This window comes from Ciconia boyciana, chromosome 6 (assembly GCF_034638445.1).
Source record: "Ciconia boyciana chromosome 6, ASM3463844v1, whole genome shotgun sequence".
Classification (NCBI taxonomy): domain Eukaryota; kingdom Metazoa; phylum Chordata; class Aves; order Ciconiiformes; family Ciconiidae; genus Ciconia; species Ciconia boyciana.
Window position 1 is genome coordinate 4,841,044 of NC_132939.1, and position 17,598 is coordinate 4,858,641.

Sequence of the window (17,598 nt, forward strand, 5' to 3'; positions counted from 1 at the left end):
GTTACAATTTTTATATTTGACAGCTTTTGTGGCTGGAAACTTTTGCCAGCTGTCAACTTAAGAGCAAGTGGCAATCTGCCTTCTCAAGCAAATGTGGCCTCCGTGTTTATTTTCGGTTTCATGTTTGTTATACTTATTGCAGGTTAAAAATCCTGGCATAACATCCTTGACCCTTTAGTAAGATATTAGTGATCCGCTTTCGTGGTTAGAGTATTAAATAACTTGCTGCATGCAAGTACAAATAACAGAAGGTTTTTACAAGTCCTACATAATACTCGATCAATTTAGGACCTTAGTAACTGAGGAGGTTTCGTATTATGGTTTCCATGTAACGAGCAAAGGGACTTTTTATGTGACACAAAGACTGAGTGCAATAAAAGGTGGCAGGAGATGAAAGTAAACGATTATTACAATGCATTTTCTTTTTGTGTCTCTCTCTTGTTTGTTTGTTCTTGAACAGATTGAAAACATAGATGCATGCCTGAGTTTCTTGGCTGCTAAGGGAATTAACATACAGGGGCTGTCAGCAGAAGGTGAGTCAATCGGTGGTTTAAAATTTCATTTTAAATGAGGAGCCTGAATTACTGCTTGCGATTGTAACCAGCACATGGAGTGTAATGGAAGACTAATACGGATAATGAAACTTTTGACAGTCTTGACTCCTTTTTTCCCCACCTCGGTATGAAAGGTAGGTAAAAATATATATCTAACCTCCACACAGATGACTTGTAAAAATAATCAATGAGACCAAATTAGAATTCAGTCACTTCTTTGTTTCTTTCTGTTAAAAACCAGAATTTTCTCATCTAAGTTCTATAATTGGCACATTGGTCAATGTGGATTTTACGGATATTTAAAGTGACCTGCTGGTGGTTGTTTGCCTTTTGAGAGATAAATTTATTTCCTTATTTTTCAATTTTTCTCTTGCCTGAAGAAGTATCCGGCTTTCTTTTCTTTTTTTAAAGAAAGGTTGTTTTTTTTAAAGTTTGTTTCCAAAGGCACAAAACAATAAAATCCAAATGTTTTAAACCAAAACAAAAAGAAAAAGACATTTTGATGTCTAATTAATCACTCTGCTTTTGAAGAGCACCAGAATTTTTCTGAAACCCAAACATGACTCGGCGTACTATATTCCTTTATGCCAGTGCATGATCTATGCCAGGGTATGTGGTACCTTTTGGCTCAGAAGCTGTTTAACTCCTGTCTTATTGAGAGATCAAACAGGTTTCTGTCATCCTCAGCACCAGCTTTCACTTATACTTTCATTTAAATGTGCTGGAAAAGCAATGGGGTTCGGTAGCTGCTAAGGCAAACTTTGAATATGTTATATGACATCTCCTTCAGAGCTTCACAGAACAAATAATTGGATGGGTGGCATCAGGTGAGACTTTAAGTTAGATTTGGTGACCAAGTCTTTTTGCAAACTTAGTCTGGGGGAGGAAGTTATATCATCAAATCATGCATGTACGTTTACTTGTGTGTGAATAACTTAATTGCCTGTATGTTTAAAGCTGTGTTTTCTTCCTCTGAAGGAATCCTATAGCTTAAACAAGGAAGGCAAGAAAGGATGTGTAGGTGTGCTGGGCTGACCCCGGCCGGCAGCTGAGCGCTGGAGAGAATAGGAAGAGCAAAAATGCACGGGTCAAGATAAAGATAGTTTAATGAGTGAAGGAAAGAGGAAGAGAAAAACAAAACAAGCGGTGCAAAGGCAATCGCTCACCGCCTCCCACAAGCAGACAGATGCCCAGCTGGTTTCCGAGCACTGGCTATGTCCCCACCACCCTCCCGCCGCCCACCTGAGTTTTTCTTACTGAGCACGATGTCGTATGGCGTGGGCTATCCCTTCGGTCGGTTGGGGCCAGCGGTCCAGGCTGTGTCCCCTTCCAGCTTCTTGCTCACTCCCAGCCTGCGTGCTGGGGGAAGGCAGTGTGGGGGAAAGAGAAAGCCTTGACCCTCTGCAAGCATTGCTCAGCAATAGCCAAAACCCTGGCGCCTTAGCAACTCTGTTTGAGTCGCAAATCCAAAACCCAGCGCTATGCGCTTTGTGATCGTGATTTGAAATCTTAGCTGAAACACACTTTCCCTTATTGATGGTAAATGATGTTTATGAAATGTATTCCAGCTAACCACTGTGGATGAACTTTATGGTGAAACCATCGTGTACACAAGTTTTATGTATGTACATTACATTTAAAAAATATTACAAAAAAATAAAAACTTTCATAAAATTACTATAAAATTAAAGCCATTATTTTTAAAACCCTGTTATTAAAAATTACAATTTAAAATTACATTTTGACAATTTGGAAAATAGCTTAAAGAATTCCTTGCTGTCCTTGAAAGGAAGCCCGCTACCTCATCCAAGTCTATGAGATCTTACAAGCCACTTGAAAATGTGTACTTGAAATGTAATTTCACTAAGTTTGAGGCGGTTTGTAAGCGTGGAAAGCAAAGTAGCAGATATTTAGTACGCGTTCTAATCTGCTGTTACCACAACTAGTAGGAGACGAAGGGGCTGAAGGTTAGCTGTCTTTTTCTGTGGTGTATCCTCAAGCTGGGTTAGAACACCAATAACAATATTTTCCTCCAAAGAGAAGCTTTAATATGGTCGGCCCAAGTACTGCCTGCATTATATGCCTTGATAGCTCAGTTATAATCAGAAAGATTCTCCTGTCAAGTAAAGAAAGTATGAGCTAAAACTTCTAACAGCAGAAAGTTTGTTTACCAGGAAACGGTTAAAAAGAAAATGCAACCAAGTCCCTAGTAAAAGCCTGACCTTGGCATGATATGTAAATATTGTAAAAATGTAATAGATTTCACATTATTTACCTGTCTTGATACAATGCAAAATCTAAGAAAAATAGCAGATTAGTTGATGGGAAGACTGTCTCGGTGTGCAAAGTTGGCAGTGTGGTGGTGTTCACGCTGGGGAAGGGACAATATGATTAATGTTCCTTGCTCTCCCGTCAAATCACAAGTCGGACTCAGCAGCGTATAGGTTATGCCATGGCTTCTGCTGATTTTGTATTTCTTCCTTTCTTTTATACTGTCTAGGAATTAACATTAAATCATACAGAAGCCAAGGAGAGACCAGTAATGTTTGCTGCCAACATATGAATGAGAACATTTACTGGCTCCTGAAGGAAAAGTGTGACAGCTAGAGAGGGGGAGGGAAGGAACTTTTTTTTTTTTAATATATAAAATTAAGTTAAAAGACTTGGATTGGACAATAAATTCAATTTCTGTTTTTAGTCTCTCCTTAACTGTGCTGAGGAAGGAGGCTGAACAAGAGAGAACGCAGAATCACTTAAAATGAAGAGTGCCGTAACCAAACAAGCCAGTGTTTCTATGCAAGTTGCCAAGACCTGCTAGGTCAACTGCGAATAACTTTGTTTACTTCACTGGCAGATCCTCATCTAGGAGGAAGTAGAAGATTGTTACTGCTTCCAAATGGGAATAAACATTGAAGTCTCTCCTGGGTTGCTTGAGAACGCGTCTTTTTCAATAGCGCAGTTTTAGTGTGGAGGGAAGTTAATGATTCCAAACTGGAATTTGGATGACTCCTAAATGTGGAAATAATTTGGGACTTCAGGTATCATATCCTTCCAGTGTTAAAGAAGCCTGCTTTGATATGTGCGTGCCACTTAGACATAGTCTGTTTTTATGGCTTTAGATAGTGAAGATGCTAAGGATCTGCAATCGCTGATGATGACCATGCTATGCTAGAGACAAGCCCCCTTCCCCAGCAACGTGGAGCCAGAGGGGCATTCCCTTAAAGATTCTTAAATCCTAAAATCTCCATTTGTAGTTACTAAAGAAAACTAAGGGGGATGCTGAAAAATTCTCTTCCCTTCTTGCTGCAATTTTTTACTGTCCATTGCTTTGAGCTGTCTCTCCACGCCCACACTTTTAAACTTGTTTCCACACTGAGCTGGGTTTTAGAGTCCTGGAATTGCAGCTGCCCAGCCAAGCTTGCCCTCCTTCACACTGTATCTCCTCTCTACCAAGATTTTGAAGATTATGGAGAACATAAATGTGGAGCAGAAACTCAGATTGATGTAACAGATCGCAGCTGCACCTCTTCTGGGTAACAGGTTGGCAGGATAACGAATAGCTGAGCAAATCACGAAACCGTAAGGCGATGAAAGTGAATGTCTCACTAGACTTTGGAACCACCACAATTCGGCTTAGACTTTTGCCTCTGAAATGGCATCCGCGCTTCTGTAGGTACACAAATTTCAGTCTGCGCGCTCTGCAGTACTGCAGTTCATCCCCTTTAGGTCCTTTAGTTCCTTTCCAGTGTCAAGGTGGAATTTTTATTTCCACGGGACAAATATCCCACCGCGCTATTTTAAGCATACCTGAGCAGGGCACTTACCATGCTGCCAAATTTTGATGAAACCACACTGAGTACAGTTATGTACAGTCTTCAAAAAAATTACTCTTTAATTATAAAAAAAAGCCTGCAGATCTAGTGTGTGTGGTGGGAATTGATTCCTTCTTGCATTTCCCTTCCTTGTTTCTATGGAATTCCCAGTATTGTTCATATGCAGCTCACATTCCTCATACAAAGTTCTATCCCAGAGCTGGTTTTGGTAGCTTTGGATCCCTAAAGCCAGCTTAGAGGCCAGCCAGCCTAGAGCACGCGCTGACTGAGGTTGAGTCTGTCTGTCTGTACTTCACGATGTGTCCTGGATCAACTGTGAAGTATATCTACTTCTCGACATCTTGTCTTAAATTCAAACCTGCTTGTAGTTACTTTGGCCCTTTCTCTCCTTTCCCATCATTCGCTGTGGACAGAATTTCCTGATTTTTTTCATTTTGTTCTGTTCAGCAGACCATCTTGCCTCGCCTCTTAAATGAACTAAGAAGGGTTGATGCAGAATCCTTCAGTGATCAACCATAAGAGGCTGGTGCAAAGCGACAGAAGCAGACACCCGCTGTCTTTAGGGGTGAATAGTACAGATGTATAACAGCCCTGTTTTCTGGCAGGATAGATGCAAGCTAAGGAATGTGCAGTGATTCTGAATTTGTACTTTGTACTCCTGCTAGCCAGTTTGGCTAACCAGTCTAGGCCATGTAAACTAGTTCTGTTTTTTCTAGTCCCACGTGCTTTACAGAACCAGATACGAAATAAGCTTTGCAGATGCAGACAAGCTTGACTAAATAAGTGATAGACCATTTTTCTTGTTCTTTTTCATTGGTTTGCTTTGATCTGTGTTTTGTACATAATAAGTAATTTATGATTTGAAATTTAAAATTTCATTCTTTACCTGTTCTTTGTCCTGAACTTTTTTTTCCCCCAATTTCCACTGAGTCCAGTGTGTTTTTGTGAAGACAGAGAAGGATGATTGGCAAGCTACGGTGGTGGAAGTTCCAGCTGTAGGTGAAACAAGCAGCAACGGAGATATTCCAGTATGGGAATTTCCAAAGGGTAGATTTGTGTGGATTCTCTGAAAACCAAATTCCAGTTTCCTCTCAAATGTCTAGAGTGTTTGTTTCAAATATACAAGATGAGTCATTTTGGGCTCCAGATTTAAAATGGGTAGGTGGCATGCCTGGCCTTATTTAAGTTAATATGCGTTTTTAAGCTGACGCATGGACTGGAGGGGACTTAAAGCAGGAAGCAGTTGCGACCGCACTGGTGGGCAGAGCGCAGTGAGGTTGAAGTACTCTTTGAAACGCTCTTTTTGTACAAAGTGCAGGGGCAAACTGCCAGGCGAATTACCTCAGTCTGTCTTGAAGATAAGGGAAACAGAACTACCTCTGAAAGTCCCGTTTGAAATATTTTGTTTAAAATCCAGATGGAAAAAGACTGCTTCTTTTGAAACTCAGTAAAGGTGTTTTTCTTTTGATTTTTTTTTTTTTTTGGTCACCTTAGCAAAATGTCAAAAGCAGGTTTCTCTTCTGATAAACACAGCAGAAGGCAGCTATAGAAAGCAACAGGTTTTAGGTGGGTTATTGTTATAATTGCCTCTCACTTCACGTTGAAGTCAAGTCCTCGTTTCCAATTGCATATAGCTTTGCTAAGTTCAAACATGCAGACCCGTGGTAATTTCTTTTATCTTCTGGCCCGTATTTGTGCAGTTAAGCTTCCCAGTGCCTCTGGCTCTGTTTAGTTATGCTTCGGCCTGTGATTAAGTGCTACTTTCCTTACAATTCCCATGAGTAATTTGAGTTCTTTACTGAAGATAAGGAGATCCTTTTTACTGTGCTTTGCTGTCTTTTCCGTCTGTTTTACTTTATTGTCTGCTTCTTTCCGTGTCCTCCCTAGCTAAACACGGGCAGATTAGAGTAGGAACCTGCAGATGCCGATGGAGCGGGAGGAAGCTGGGTTTGTGGCATGATGCTGCATAGGAGCCGGAGCGGACTGGGAAAAGGGGAAACAGGCAGGATTCATTAGGACCCCACTGTCCAGGAAGAGACTAAAATTGGCCAAGAAAACAAAGGCAGGCAGAAAATGGCTGCTCAAGGGCCCTGGGATTGATAATCATTTACACAGGGGAACAGGGGCAGGGATGGGAAGGAGCACTGGTGGAGGGGCCAGACTGCAGGGAGGAAAAAATCGGTAAGGCAGTTTAGTCAAGAAGTAGGAGAGGAAAGGAAAGGCATGTCCTGGGTCTGGGTGGTGACCAGGACCACTTAGATAAGGTCTAGGGGCTGCCGAGGAGGTGGGCATGGGCCAGAACAAAATTAAGGAAGAAAATAAATTAGATTAGTGGCTAGGAAGAAAAGGTAGATTGAGGCACAGGTAGACAAGGAGACCAAAGCTGGGAGCTGCGATAGAATGGGGAGCCAAATTTTTAAGCCGTGAGCCTGAGATTTGCTGGGTAAAGGGCTTGGGGTTAAGAACAGAAGCTTGTTACACAGCACAGATGAGCAACGTGAGCAGAAATGTGGCTGGGAGGGCATAAAGGGTAGAGCAGGGCCCATTACAAAGTCAGAGCAACCTTTCAGCCAGAACTGGGGACAGAAGTTAAAATTCTGAGTCTCACTTTTGTGCTCGGCCGCTGTCTTGCCGCATGTCCTTTTCTTCCCTTCTTGCACTAATCTGTGTAGAGGGATTTAAAAGCAGAGGGTAACAGTAAGTTTTATTAGTTCATGTGGTCTATATAGCGCATGCAAACCTTTGGCTGTTTGATGTCGCTTTTTTAATTCACTTTTTTAATTTAGGAAATTAAACATGCTAAATAATTAAGTCATGGCACATTATTAAGGTTGTCTGCAAGACTGAATCGGTGCTCTTGCATATTAATTAGGATACAGCTGTTAACTGCATGTTCTGGTACATGTCTTTATCTTTGTATTTCTGTTTGGTTTTACACTTTTGCATTTGACATTGCATAGAAGAACAGGATGACTTTTAGGAATTGAAATGTTTATTCGTTCGCTGTCAAGCTATCTTTAGGTACCTTGGGTATCCATTCTTTATTGGCTTGTGATAGTATCAAACTGGTAATTATTTGTTTGAATACAGCTATTTCACCCAACAATCATATTTTCTAGTGCAAAACTTGCATTTTCTTAGTGGAAACAATTAGTTTGATATTCCAGAAATGATACAATACTGTGTGATAACCGAGTAGTTTCTCCTCCTCGTGCAAATGTAGGACTGAGAAATCATTTACAGTGTGCTGTTGTTATAATACACTTGTTGTGGAGTTTTTGTTTTGGTTACTTTAGTTTAAAGGAACTATTTAAAGGAACTATCTTTTTAAGCACGCTGGCATTAACATACAGGCTATAGCAGAACTGGAAGACATCGTGCAGTCACCGCAGGGGAGAAATTAGTTATTTATTTGTAGTTGGTGCTCACTGGTAATCAGCTGTAATGCCAATTAGATATGCAGAAAGCCCGTCATATCCTAAAGGAACGGGGTTCAGACCACGTTATGAAGCGTGCCGTGGCTGACCCGCTCTACTGTCAGAGGCAAACGACGACTGGTGGCTGACGAGTGACTTCTGAACGTTGCCTTACAGAAATCAGGAATGGGAATCTAAAGGCCATCTTGGGCCTTTTCTTCAGTTTATCTCGATACAAGCAACAGCAACAGCAGCCACAGAAACAGCAACCGCAACACCATCCGTCCCAGCAACCTCCCCCAGTGTCCCAGCAAGCAGGACCTCCATCCCAGTGCCAGGTCGGGGTCCCACCGCAGCAGGTGCCAGCTTCGCTCCAGACTCCGTGCCAACAGCCCCCGCCACCCGCGCAGCATCAGTTCAAAGCACAACCAGAAATGCAGTCAAGGTGGGGAAATTTCATTTAAGGTTGTTTTTTTTTTTTTTCATTGTTTCTTTCTTTTCTTCTTGTTCAAGGTCTTCAAAAGCCAAAGAAGCTTCTTTCTTTAGTTCTACTTTAGAATAAAGAGTGTGTTGGAAATTGTGTGCTGGGCAGCAATTGACTTCACGCCTTTGGAAATCAAAACAGATGGGCTTAAGTATGTTCTCTGTGCTGGAAATATGCAGCTCAATGGGTGTAAAATACCTGCTAGACCAAGTAACCACAGTATTTTATAGGGACACTTTTCTCAGTATTCCTTTTGCTTCTTTCTACTCGCAAAGCACGTATGTCGTTGCCATTGCAGAATATATACTTTGGGCATGTGAAAACCAACTTCAGTTCTCAGTTTACAAGAATTTCAGTCCTAAGAAGTGGAAGGCTTTTGCAGTGGTAAAAGAAATAGAGCTCATCACGCCTGGTGACAGTCAAAATCAAATCTAGGCTTATTGGCCAAAAATAAGAAGCTGCTGGCTTACACAAAAAATAATTTTCACAATTGGTTTTTGGCACTCCTAGATCAGAATTACAGACAAGTAGAGGGGTTCTTTGTCCCTTGAATGTCTTTAGTTCTATGGGTGCTCTTTCCAGGGTAGAATAAAAGCAATTTATGAAGGCGGTACTGCCGTGAATGCATGTGCAGCCTTCTGCTTCTCTGACCCTTCCACTGCTAAGAGAGTGAGGGTTTGAGTGGGAATAAGTGGGCAGGATTAAAGGCTGAAACCATATTTGCACAATTACTGAAGTATGGAGGCGCCTTTTTTTTTTTTTAATATCTCAAATTAACTTAAAGGTTTATTTGTGTTAAAATAACACATACTAAGTTGAACCCTAGCTTAAGTGCTGCTTTATGAGGAATATAAACAGTTTAAATGAGGCCTTCCAAGTGAGACTACTGAAAGCTTACTTGGTTTTTGCTTATGTCTTTCTTCATGAATCATGCTCATTTTGGGTGTAAACAATATTTTTGTATAATTGAAAAACATAGTGTTGCTACAGCATGTATAAACTTGTACAGGAAATAATTACTGTAAAACAAAGATGTATTTGAACGTATTTCTGCGACTTTTCTCTCAAAACCATGAAGAGATGCATGGGACCATTTGAATATTGCTTTGATATTTGCAGTCCATTGTGTGGATTGTGCTGGGTTTCAAATAATTTAAAAATACCTAACCTGAAGGTCTTAAATGTCATGTTTTCTTAGTATATACTAAAATGAAATTGCTCAGATTCTGCAGAAAAATACATATAATAAAAGATTGAAAAAGAAGAGAGTAATAAAGTTGGGGTTTGCATGCAGAATTGCACGTTCATTACTTTTTATAAAGTAATTCGTTTCAGATTTTAGGAGTTTTGACATAAAGTTCTATTTAGGCAAGAAGCTTTTTTTCCCTACGAAATTCATAAAAACTCTTTCCTCCCTAAAACTACTTACTAAGTTCAGTGGCTTAAAAAAAAAAAAGTTTCTTTGTTCAATGTTATTTTCCGCTTTTTCTTTCCTGTCATACAGTGCATCTCCCAGGGACTCATCTCAAAGCAAAATCATCCGATTCACTCTTGGTCAGAAAAAGTCTTCTAGGTTAGCATTTCTTCATCTTCTGCAAAGCATGAATAATCCTTTTGCAGTATTTCTGGATGCATGTTTAGGGTTCCTGTTGAAAATAGTTTGTAACTAGGCATTGTGCAAACAGCTGAACTGTGGAAGTATTAGATGAATTTTAATTTTTTTCTTTTTTTCAAGGTGTGGAATGCATTTTGGCCCGCAAGCAAATAATTTGTCCTTATGAGCTTTTGCTTTTGAGAACAAAACATGGTTCTGGGAGTTCTCTCCCCACTGTACACATCTGTATTAGTCGTGTTTAGATCTGCATTATTGGAACTAGCATCAGGCTAGTGTCTTAGCTAGTGAGGAGAGCATCACGTGCACCACGTGAGCCCGAACGGCACCGTGTGGGTCTGTCTCCTCAGAGCTCCTGCGCTCCCCAGTGCTCTGAAGCTGAGCGCATCTAATCTCCCTGAAAAGGATTAATAGGTATTTCAGGCAATTTTTGTCCTGAATCCCAGCGTGACTTGCATGCCAGCTCGTATGACCATCTCATCTCGGTGATCATAAGGGTTGCTGTGTTATTAAAGTGGTGATTAATCATGTTTACTTTTACTACTATTATATATTAAAATGCTTTACTAGGGATTTTTATATAGTCGGTAAACTATACTATACCATTTTTGCTAAGCTTGTGAACCGAACCATTACTTACGATTTTTATTCAGCTTGGCAAGTTTGTATAGATTGTTAGTTCCGCTGTATAATTTGGATTTATTTCCCCTATCTTATTTCTTTCATGACAACAGCAAAGGTCTGCAGTGTAACCCCTATTAAAATGTCCCGAGTTTCCTTTTCATGTTCTCTCTTGATCATAATTATGGCTTGACAGTTTGTATTCGCCTAGAAGAGGTGCTGAAGTGCAGTAACGGGAGAGTATTCTCCAAGCTCAGTACCTTGTCTCTAATAGCAAGAAGCTAGAAACGTCTCCCTGACCCTATTTTTTTTTCCCCTAGATTTCACAGGCACTGCTGTGAAATATCTTGGATCAATACCAAAAGCAGGGGCTTAAAATCAGTCAGTTAAATTACAAGGGGAAAAAAAAAAGCCTAAGAAAAATGATATCTTCTTCAAGAGTGTTTTTTAGCATGCATGTTTTTTATTCTCGGTATGTTTTTATTGGCAGTCACAATACTGACTTGAATCGAAAACTTGTCACTTCTTGAGTGGTCACATGGTTTGAGTAGCTTTATTTACTTTAAAATGTGACAGATTTGCAAAACCTTTGTGGGAATGTGTGGGGAGCCTTTGCGTACCCACCGGTACAAGAACATTATCCCTTCCCTCCTGCCAAGCCCTGCTAGAAACTCCCCTCCCAGTACTGGGGGCTCTAGTAGCCTTCCTGCGGTGGTTGGCCCGTACTTGCAATGTTTTATCACTGGGTAGAAACTTTCAGCTGAGGTATCTTGTGTGTCCTTCCTGCCTGTAGGAAACCTAGCTCGTTTCCTATTAAGCAAAACAAACTCTTAATGAACTTTCTTGTCTTGGTGACGACCAAGTTCTCAAGAACAGCCTTTGTCCCTGGTTTGCCTCTGCTTCTTCCCATGTAATCTCCTCTACAGTGGATGAAGCATCTCTGGGGTGTTCTCATTTACACCTTGCTGCAATGATGAGTATGTCCAACTTTCTAGCACCCCCCAGTGTTGAAAAAGGCTGGATAAATTGAAGGGCTCATCTAAAAGGCTTCAGCAAAGTCAACCTCAGAACCATGATGTGCTGCGCCAGATATGTGGTGGTTTGAGTTTTTAAATTAATTTTTGGTTTTGTATTTGAATGATGCCCTTACGTCTTATCCTCTTTTGAGCTTTGAAAGCATGTGCATGCAGCTGCTGACATTTTTGCTCTTTTCCTTCATGTTTCTTTTCATATTCACTATTTCTTCGCTAGTCTTGGAGAAGTCAGTTTATTTAGGAAGCCCTGCCAGACTCCTTCCTGGCTTCTCTTCCTTCCCAGAGGCACAACGGTGATTTGGTCGGTTCCATCCCCATTCTCTCTGACAACTGGGACTTCGTCATTTTAGCCTAGTATTGGCACAAGTTATGTAAGACAATTAGATTTTTGTGGTTTGTATAAAGAAGTTTTAAACATTCTGCTACAGAGGAAGATTCTACCATACAGAAAATACAAAGATGGCAAAGAGTGGTGCCTGTCATTGTTACTGTAGGTGACGTGAACTGGTTCTATCTTTTAGTCTTTAATGTGATATCCTTGCTTTTCACAACAGCGAGCTGTTTCACTAACTCTTTGGTATGCATTTTGAGCAACTACCAAATCTTCCAGTTTTTAATATTTCATCTATTTGGAATGTAGAAATATGTGCTCATTAGTGCACAAAATGCAATGCAAACATGAAAACGTTATGTATGAACTTTGAGTTTGAAGGACTCAAACACACACGTCGTTCTGAGATGTGATGCTAGTGGCTTTCCTAATTCTGTTGGGCTTTGTAGAAAAGTCTTCCCCCTCCCCTTTTGCCTGAAAAGCATGAAAGTAGTATCCCTCTCTGTATACTTACTCCAGAATCCTAACTACATTTTTTTTTCTAGGTAAACAGCTAAATCTTGTAAATACAGGCTACGGTAAGGAGATGCCGGATGAGATTGACCCAATTTAAACCAGAGGCTTATACCAGCTCACTGATAATGTGGTTGCCCTAAGAGGGGGAACTTAAGCTTTGTGTGATTTTTTTTATAGGCTCAAATAATTAAACCAAGTTGAAGTTTTGCTGAGCTTGGCTGATAGGCTTTGTAGCTTTCAGAGCAGAGATGCGATGTGCTTCTCTACAAGGGAAAAGGCAGTCATCTTCTGTCTCATTGATATTTCCAAAATAAGGATAGCCCTTATGTGTCCAGCAATCTGGTTTAAGAACAGTAGTGTCTCACTTAGTCTTAACCTTGTACCAGTAGTATTGCTCCACTGGATTTACTTGCAACTAATTCTGATTCACAAGATTTATGGCAAGTGACCATTAATTTTGGTTCAGGGTTTTTTTTTCTGCTGTAAAACAATTCAGACTGTAGCTTGTTTGCCATATATTTTTAATCTAGGATGATGTTTTGATTGGTTCTTATAAAAGAACAAAGACTTTTATGAGTATACATTGTGGTATTGATCCTTTTCTTTTCAGCTTATGCATGGTATTCCATAGTTTCTTTCCCAGAGTGCTTTTTAAATATATTTAATTGTATTGTAATTCTTTCATCAGACTTCCAGGCCCCACCACGAGGGTGTCCGCTGCAGGCAGTGAGGCCAAAGCTCGTGGTTCTATTAGTGCCAACAATCGACGCAGCCAGAGCTTTAACAATTACGACAAATCTAAGCCTGGACTTCCCCCTCCAACACCAACAAGTAGCAATGACAAAGGTAAGCAACTGACATTTTGGCATCCTCAGATTTTTCTTAACAGTGGCTTTTTTGGGGGGAAATAGAATTTTCCATTAAGCTCCAGAAGTTGTAAGACTTATGTCAAAGCTGTATGTTGTAAACATGACATTTACAATCCAAAAACCAGCTGGCTTTTCTTGAAAAAGGTGCAGTCCTTCTTCACTGTAACTGAAGTTGTGACTTACTGTCCTGAAGGTACTTGCAAAAAATAGCTTCAAGAAAAACTGGCACTGGTAAAACATGTTTGTTCGTTTTGCTTCAAGCACAGATAAGGGGGAGTGAATTAATCAAAAAATAAGACATTTTGATGAGCAGTTTGACAGGAATGGAAAATGACCACTAAAGAGTTCTTCCATGTCTTTATCTGAGAAATAGTACCATTTGCTTTCTTTTCCTCCACTATTACGGAAGATCCTTTAAGTTACGAAAGTACATGATGTAAATCTACCTTCAAGAATCATGTAGCGTAGGGTTTGAAGGCAGGAACATGTTATAGTTTTATAGATGTTGCAGTGACACTGTGTCTATGGCAGTGCATCAGAAATGCTAAGTACCCTCTTCTGTCTGAAGAGCTGCTTTTTTGAATGACATTGACTGACTTTGTGTCCATTCACTAAGCTAGTGATCTGACAGCATTCATTAGCTTGAGTTTGTAGCTCTGAGCTCTATAACGCAGCATTTACCAGTGGAGTTTTGGGGGATGTGACTGGTGAGAACTGAGCGAATCACTCTAGTCTGATACGGTCAAATTGTTGGCGTAGGCTGGCAGCTAATTCTGTATCCTTAATAAAGTCATTGCGCTTACGAAGATAGATCAGCATTGGATTTCAGTGCGACCTTCTTGCGGTGACTTGGCAGTCGCGTCCTTTAGGCTCAAGTCTCCTTGTTGTATGTGCATAACTTCTATTAACAGTAATGAGGATTTTGCTTGGGGGAAAAATACTGGTCTGGTTCAACTTGCCTGTGGTTCTCATGCTTGTTTCTTTTCAGGAAATTGTGTTTTTTCCTTCTCTAGAAACTGTTGTCCTATGACTGCATGTCATTAGATTTTGGAATATTACGCCATCTAGCCATTACAGCCCAAAACCTCATCTTGTGATGATGGCAATGGAGGGTCCTCAGCATCCTCCAGGGACATTCTGAATCACCCTGATCAGACCTTGTATAAGAAGAAAATTACATTCACAGCTGAATAATATAATTATTATAATTATAATATAATATATGAGCATAATATGCTAATAAATTAGCAACTTACTACCTTGGTAAATCCATGCTTACTATTTTAGAAGGTACCTGATGTAAACAGTGACAATTTAACCGTAACATCAGCATGTAAGAGTCATCTGTAAATCTGAATTAGATCTGGCTTTCGGTTAAAAGAACAAGCTGACAAGTTATGGCATGAGCGGTAGAACCGATGAAACCTTGTTTCCCTGTGGTATGTCTCCCCAGTCTCCCTCTGTCTCCTCCTTGTCAATACTCTCCTCTTTTGCTCATGTCCCCTAACTACTGGACTGGGGAGACGCAGCGTGGGATGCGTCCCGTCCTGACGTGCGTGTTGGTTGGCTAGATGATCCTCGCGTGCGTGCGGATGGTATGCTGTTAGGCTGCATTGAAGAGAGAACTTGAACTGTCTTGGCTTTTTCTCAGTTTACCAAGATTACTAAATAAGGAAAAAAAGAAAAAAAGAAGAAAGAAAAAGAAAAGTCTTCACACATACAGAGATATAACAATAACTTGTCAACTGAGTACCTTAAATATCAACTGCTTTTAGGCAGACAGTTCTATGAACCCTCATTCCTCATTGTAACCCATCTCTTCGGAAAGATAAACTAGTTGCTGAAGAAGCATACAAGATCATCTGCTTCCTATGAATGTTACAGATGACTGAAAGAAAAAAAGGTTGTTTCTTAGGTTGACAGCCTACATAAGTTGCATTAAATACTCAGAATTTTGCTCTGGTCAAAATTTCCAGTCATAAATTATTGTCTTCAAAAAAAAAAACAACAAACCATGAGGGCTTATGTAAGTTGAACTTTACTTAAAAATATAATCATGACACAAAGTTGGTCTGCATCCATGAGAAACAAAAGCAGTTGGTCTGACAAATTTTTGGCTTATTTTAAGTTAATTGTAACGTTGCCAGACAAAGTTTATTGTCAAAGTGTGAAGACAATTCAAGTTTTCTGACCCATATCCTGTATTTTGCCTAAGGAAATGAGACTTACATGACCATGTTGTGTGCCAGTCTTGGTAAGTTTTCATCTCCTTACCCAGTACTAGTCCCATTGAGTGTTTTTTGGAGAAGGAAATGGGAGAAAGAGAAATCTGCCTGTTTTGGCAGACTGTTTTGGTGCGAGTGCTTGCTTTGTGCTAGAAGGTAGCCTTCAGTGTATTACATTTGAATCATTTCTTACAAAGTAGGTTGTAATTTTCAGGTTTTGTTAATCTGTGGCCTTTCCCTCCAAATGTGAATTGTCTTGTTAGTCAATCGTCTGTGTCTCGTGGCAATGAAAGTGCATTAATTGAAACAGAATACATCAGAAATGAAAAGGACAGTAAATGGAGCATGGAGGAACAGCTAGCTACTGGAAAATAAATAACCTAGGTTTTTTTGAAAGATTCCATTAGTCAATTAATGATGAGGCCACTGGTTTTCTAGAAATCTTGGGGAAAGGATTTATGCAACATCGAAAACGATTACAGTGTTGTGTAAAACTAAGAGATTCTTGGATGCACGCAGATGTTTGCTGTGCGATGCCTATGTACTCTTAGCAAAGGAGCACACATAAAGACATGCGAGTCTCGCTTCCCCACAGCTTACGTTGCCTCTTCAGTATTTTATTTTGCTTTCTCAGTCTTCGCATGCTGTCTGACACCAGTTGCAAGATGTGGAGAAAGGGATAGGTTTTCTCTAGTAAGGATGACTTGGACACCTAGTTCAGTCCTATGGACACCTTCTCTGAGGTTAGGGCATGATAGGTTTAACTTGCTTTGGGGAGTTAGCCCCACAGTTTATATGCGAAATTCCCTTCAAACTCACAGGAATTTCAGTGCCCTCATTTCTCAAGTCATAAAATGGTAACATGGTATGGTACTTTTTAAATTTATTGTCACAGTGATTAGCCCTTTATAATTGCAGTAGCATTCTAGGCAGGGTATTTTAACGTGTGTAATTGCTGTTACAGGCTTTTTTTCTTAAGAAAAATGCAATTAAAGTCTAATTGCATTTTTGGATTGTGGGGACATAATGAGGCACTCGGGCTTGTGCGTTTTTGATGTCATCATAATCCCTTCATACAACTGGAGCCTTTTAATTCCCTTCTGAATTGTCAGAGTTATTTAGCCCATGCATATGTAAGTATACCTTTGGTTTACTTTCTTTTCCTTTAATATCCTTTAACACCACAAGCGTACTATAGCATGAAAAGCATCAGCCGCCTCCCAGGGTCACTACTGAACTCATCTAAATTATTAAAAACATTTCTAAGGAATGTAAAGAGGCAAATAAGCATTGCATTTCTATGCCTGTATGTAAATTATTAGTTACTAGTTATCTTGAGGCTCCACGTTACCATGTCCTTCTAATTGTCTAGTATGATCACCAAGTCAAAAATAGCCAAAATTTTATCTGTGTAATTTAGAATAAAGAAATCTATTTTTTGTCAATGACAAGAAGGAGCAGAACTGTGTCCTAGGAAGTATCAAGAATGAAACTTAAATATTGAAGCATACAACTTCAGTAAAGCCTTTGATACAGTAGAATTTCTCGTGAATTTTTTTCAGTGTTTTGCTTAGCTACACGCTGAGAGTCTTTGGAGACGTGCTTTGAAAGCAGTCTGCAGTTCTGAAAAATGGTGGGTATTTTTGACTGCTTCTGTACACCCGCATATATCCCCTGTCTTCACTGATCTTCAGGCGCTCCATTTTCATTCTGCAGTCTCAGAAATCTGGTGACATTGTATGGGAATATTCTGTTTATTACTTCCTGATTTGTATCCACAGTCTATAAAATCCCTAAACTTATGATGCTATAGGAAACGCCAACTTAATATGCCATCTCCAGTATGTTTATGAGGTGATATAGTAATGTGACAGGCTTACATGCTTTCTTTTTAGCTTTTTCTTCTACTTTGTTCCTAATATTTTAAATAAAATAATCCTACAGAGGGCAGTAGAAGTCTGTGGGAAAAATTACACTTTTCCTTTGGATTGAATGTTAGGTGAAATGTCAGTAGAAAAAACCACCACCAGACTTTGACAGTTTCCACATGAGATCAAAGGAAATGTTTAGTATTCTGATTTATGAAGAAGGCAGGGCTAATAA

General features: G+C 39.9%; 1 protein-coding gene across 3 annotated transcripts in view; it reads left to right on the top strand.

Annotated features, from left to right (window-relative positions):
* The window catches only part of NAV2 (neuron navigator 2), a 435,335-nt gene that overhangs the window by 288,394 nt on the left and 129,343 nt on the right, over positions 1 to 17,598 (top strand). For all 3 annotated transcript variants that reach the window (XM_072865147.1, XM_072865145.1, XM_072865146.1), the window contains exons 4-6: positions 461 to 533; positions 7,981 to 8,248; positions 13,090 to 13,247. In XM_072865147.1, the coding sequence (XP_072721248.1) occupies positions 461 to 533; positions 7,981 to 8,248; positions 13,090 to 13,247 (499 nt within the window). The remainder of the gene's footprint in view (positions 1 to 460; positions 534 to 7,980; positions 8,249 to 13,089; positions 13,248 to 17,598) is intronic.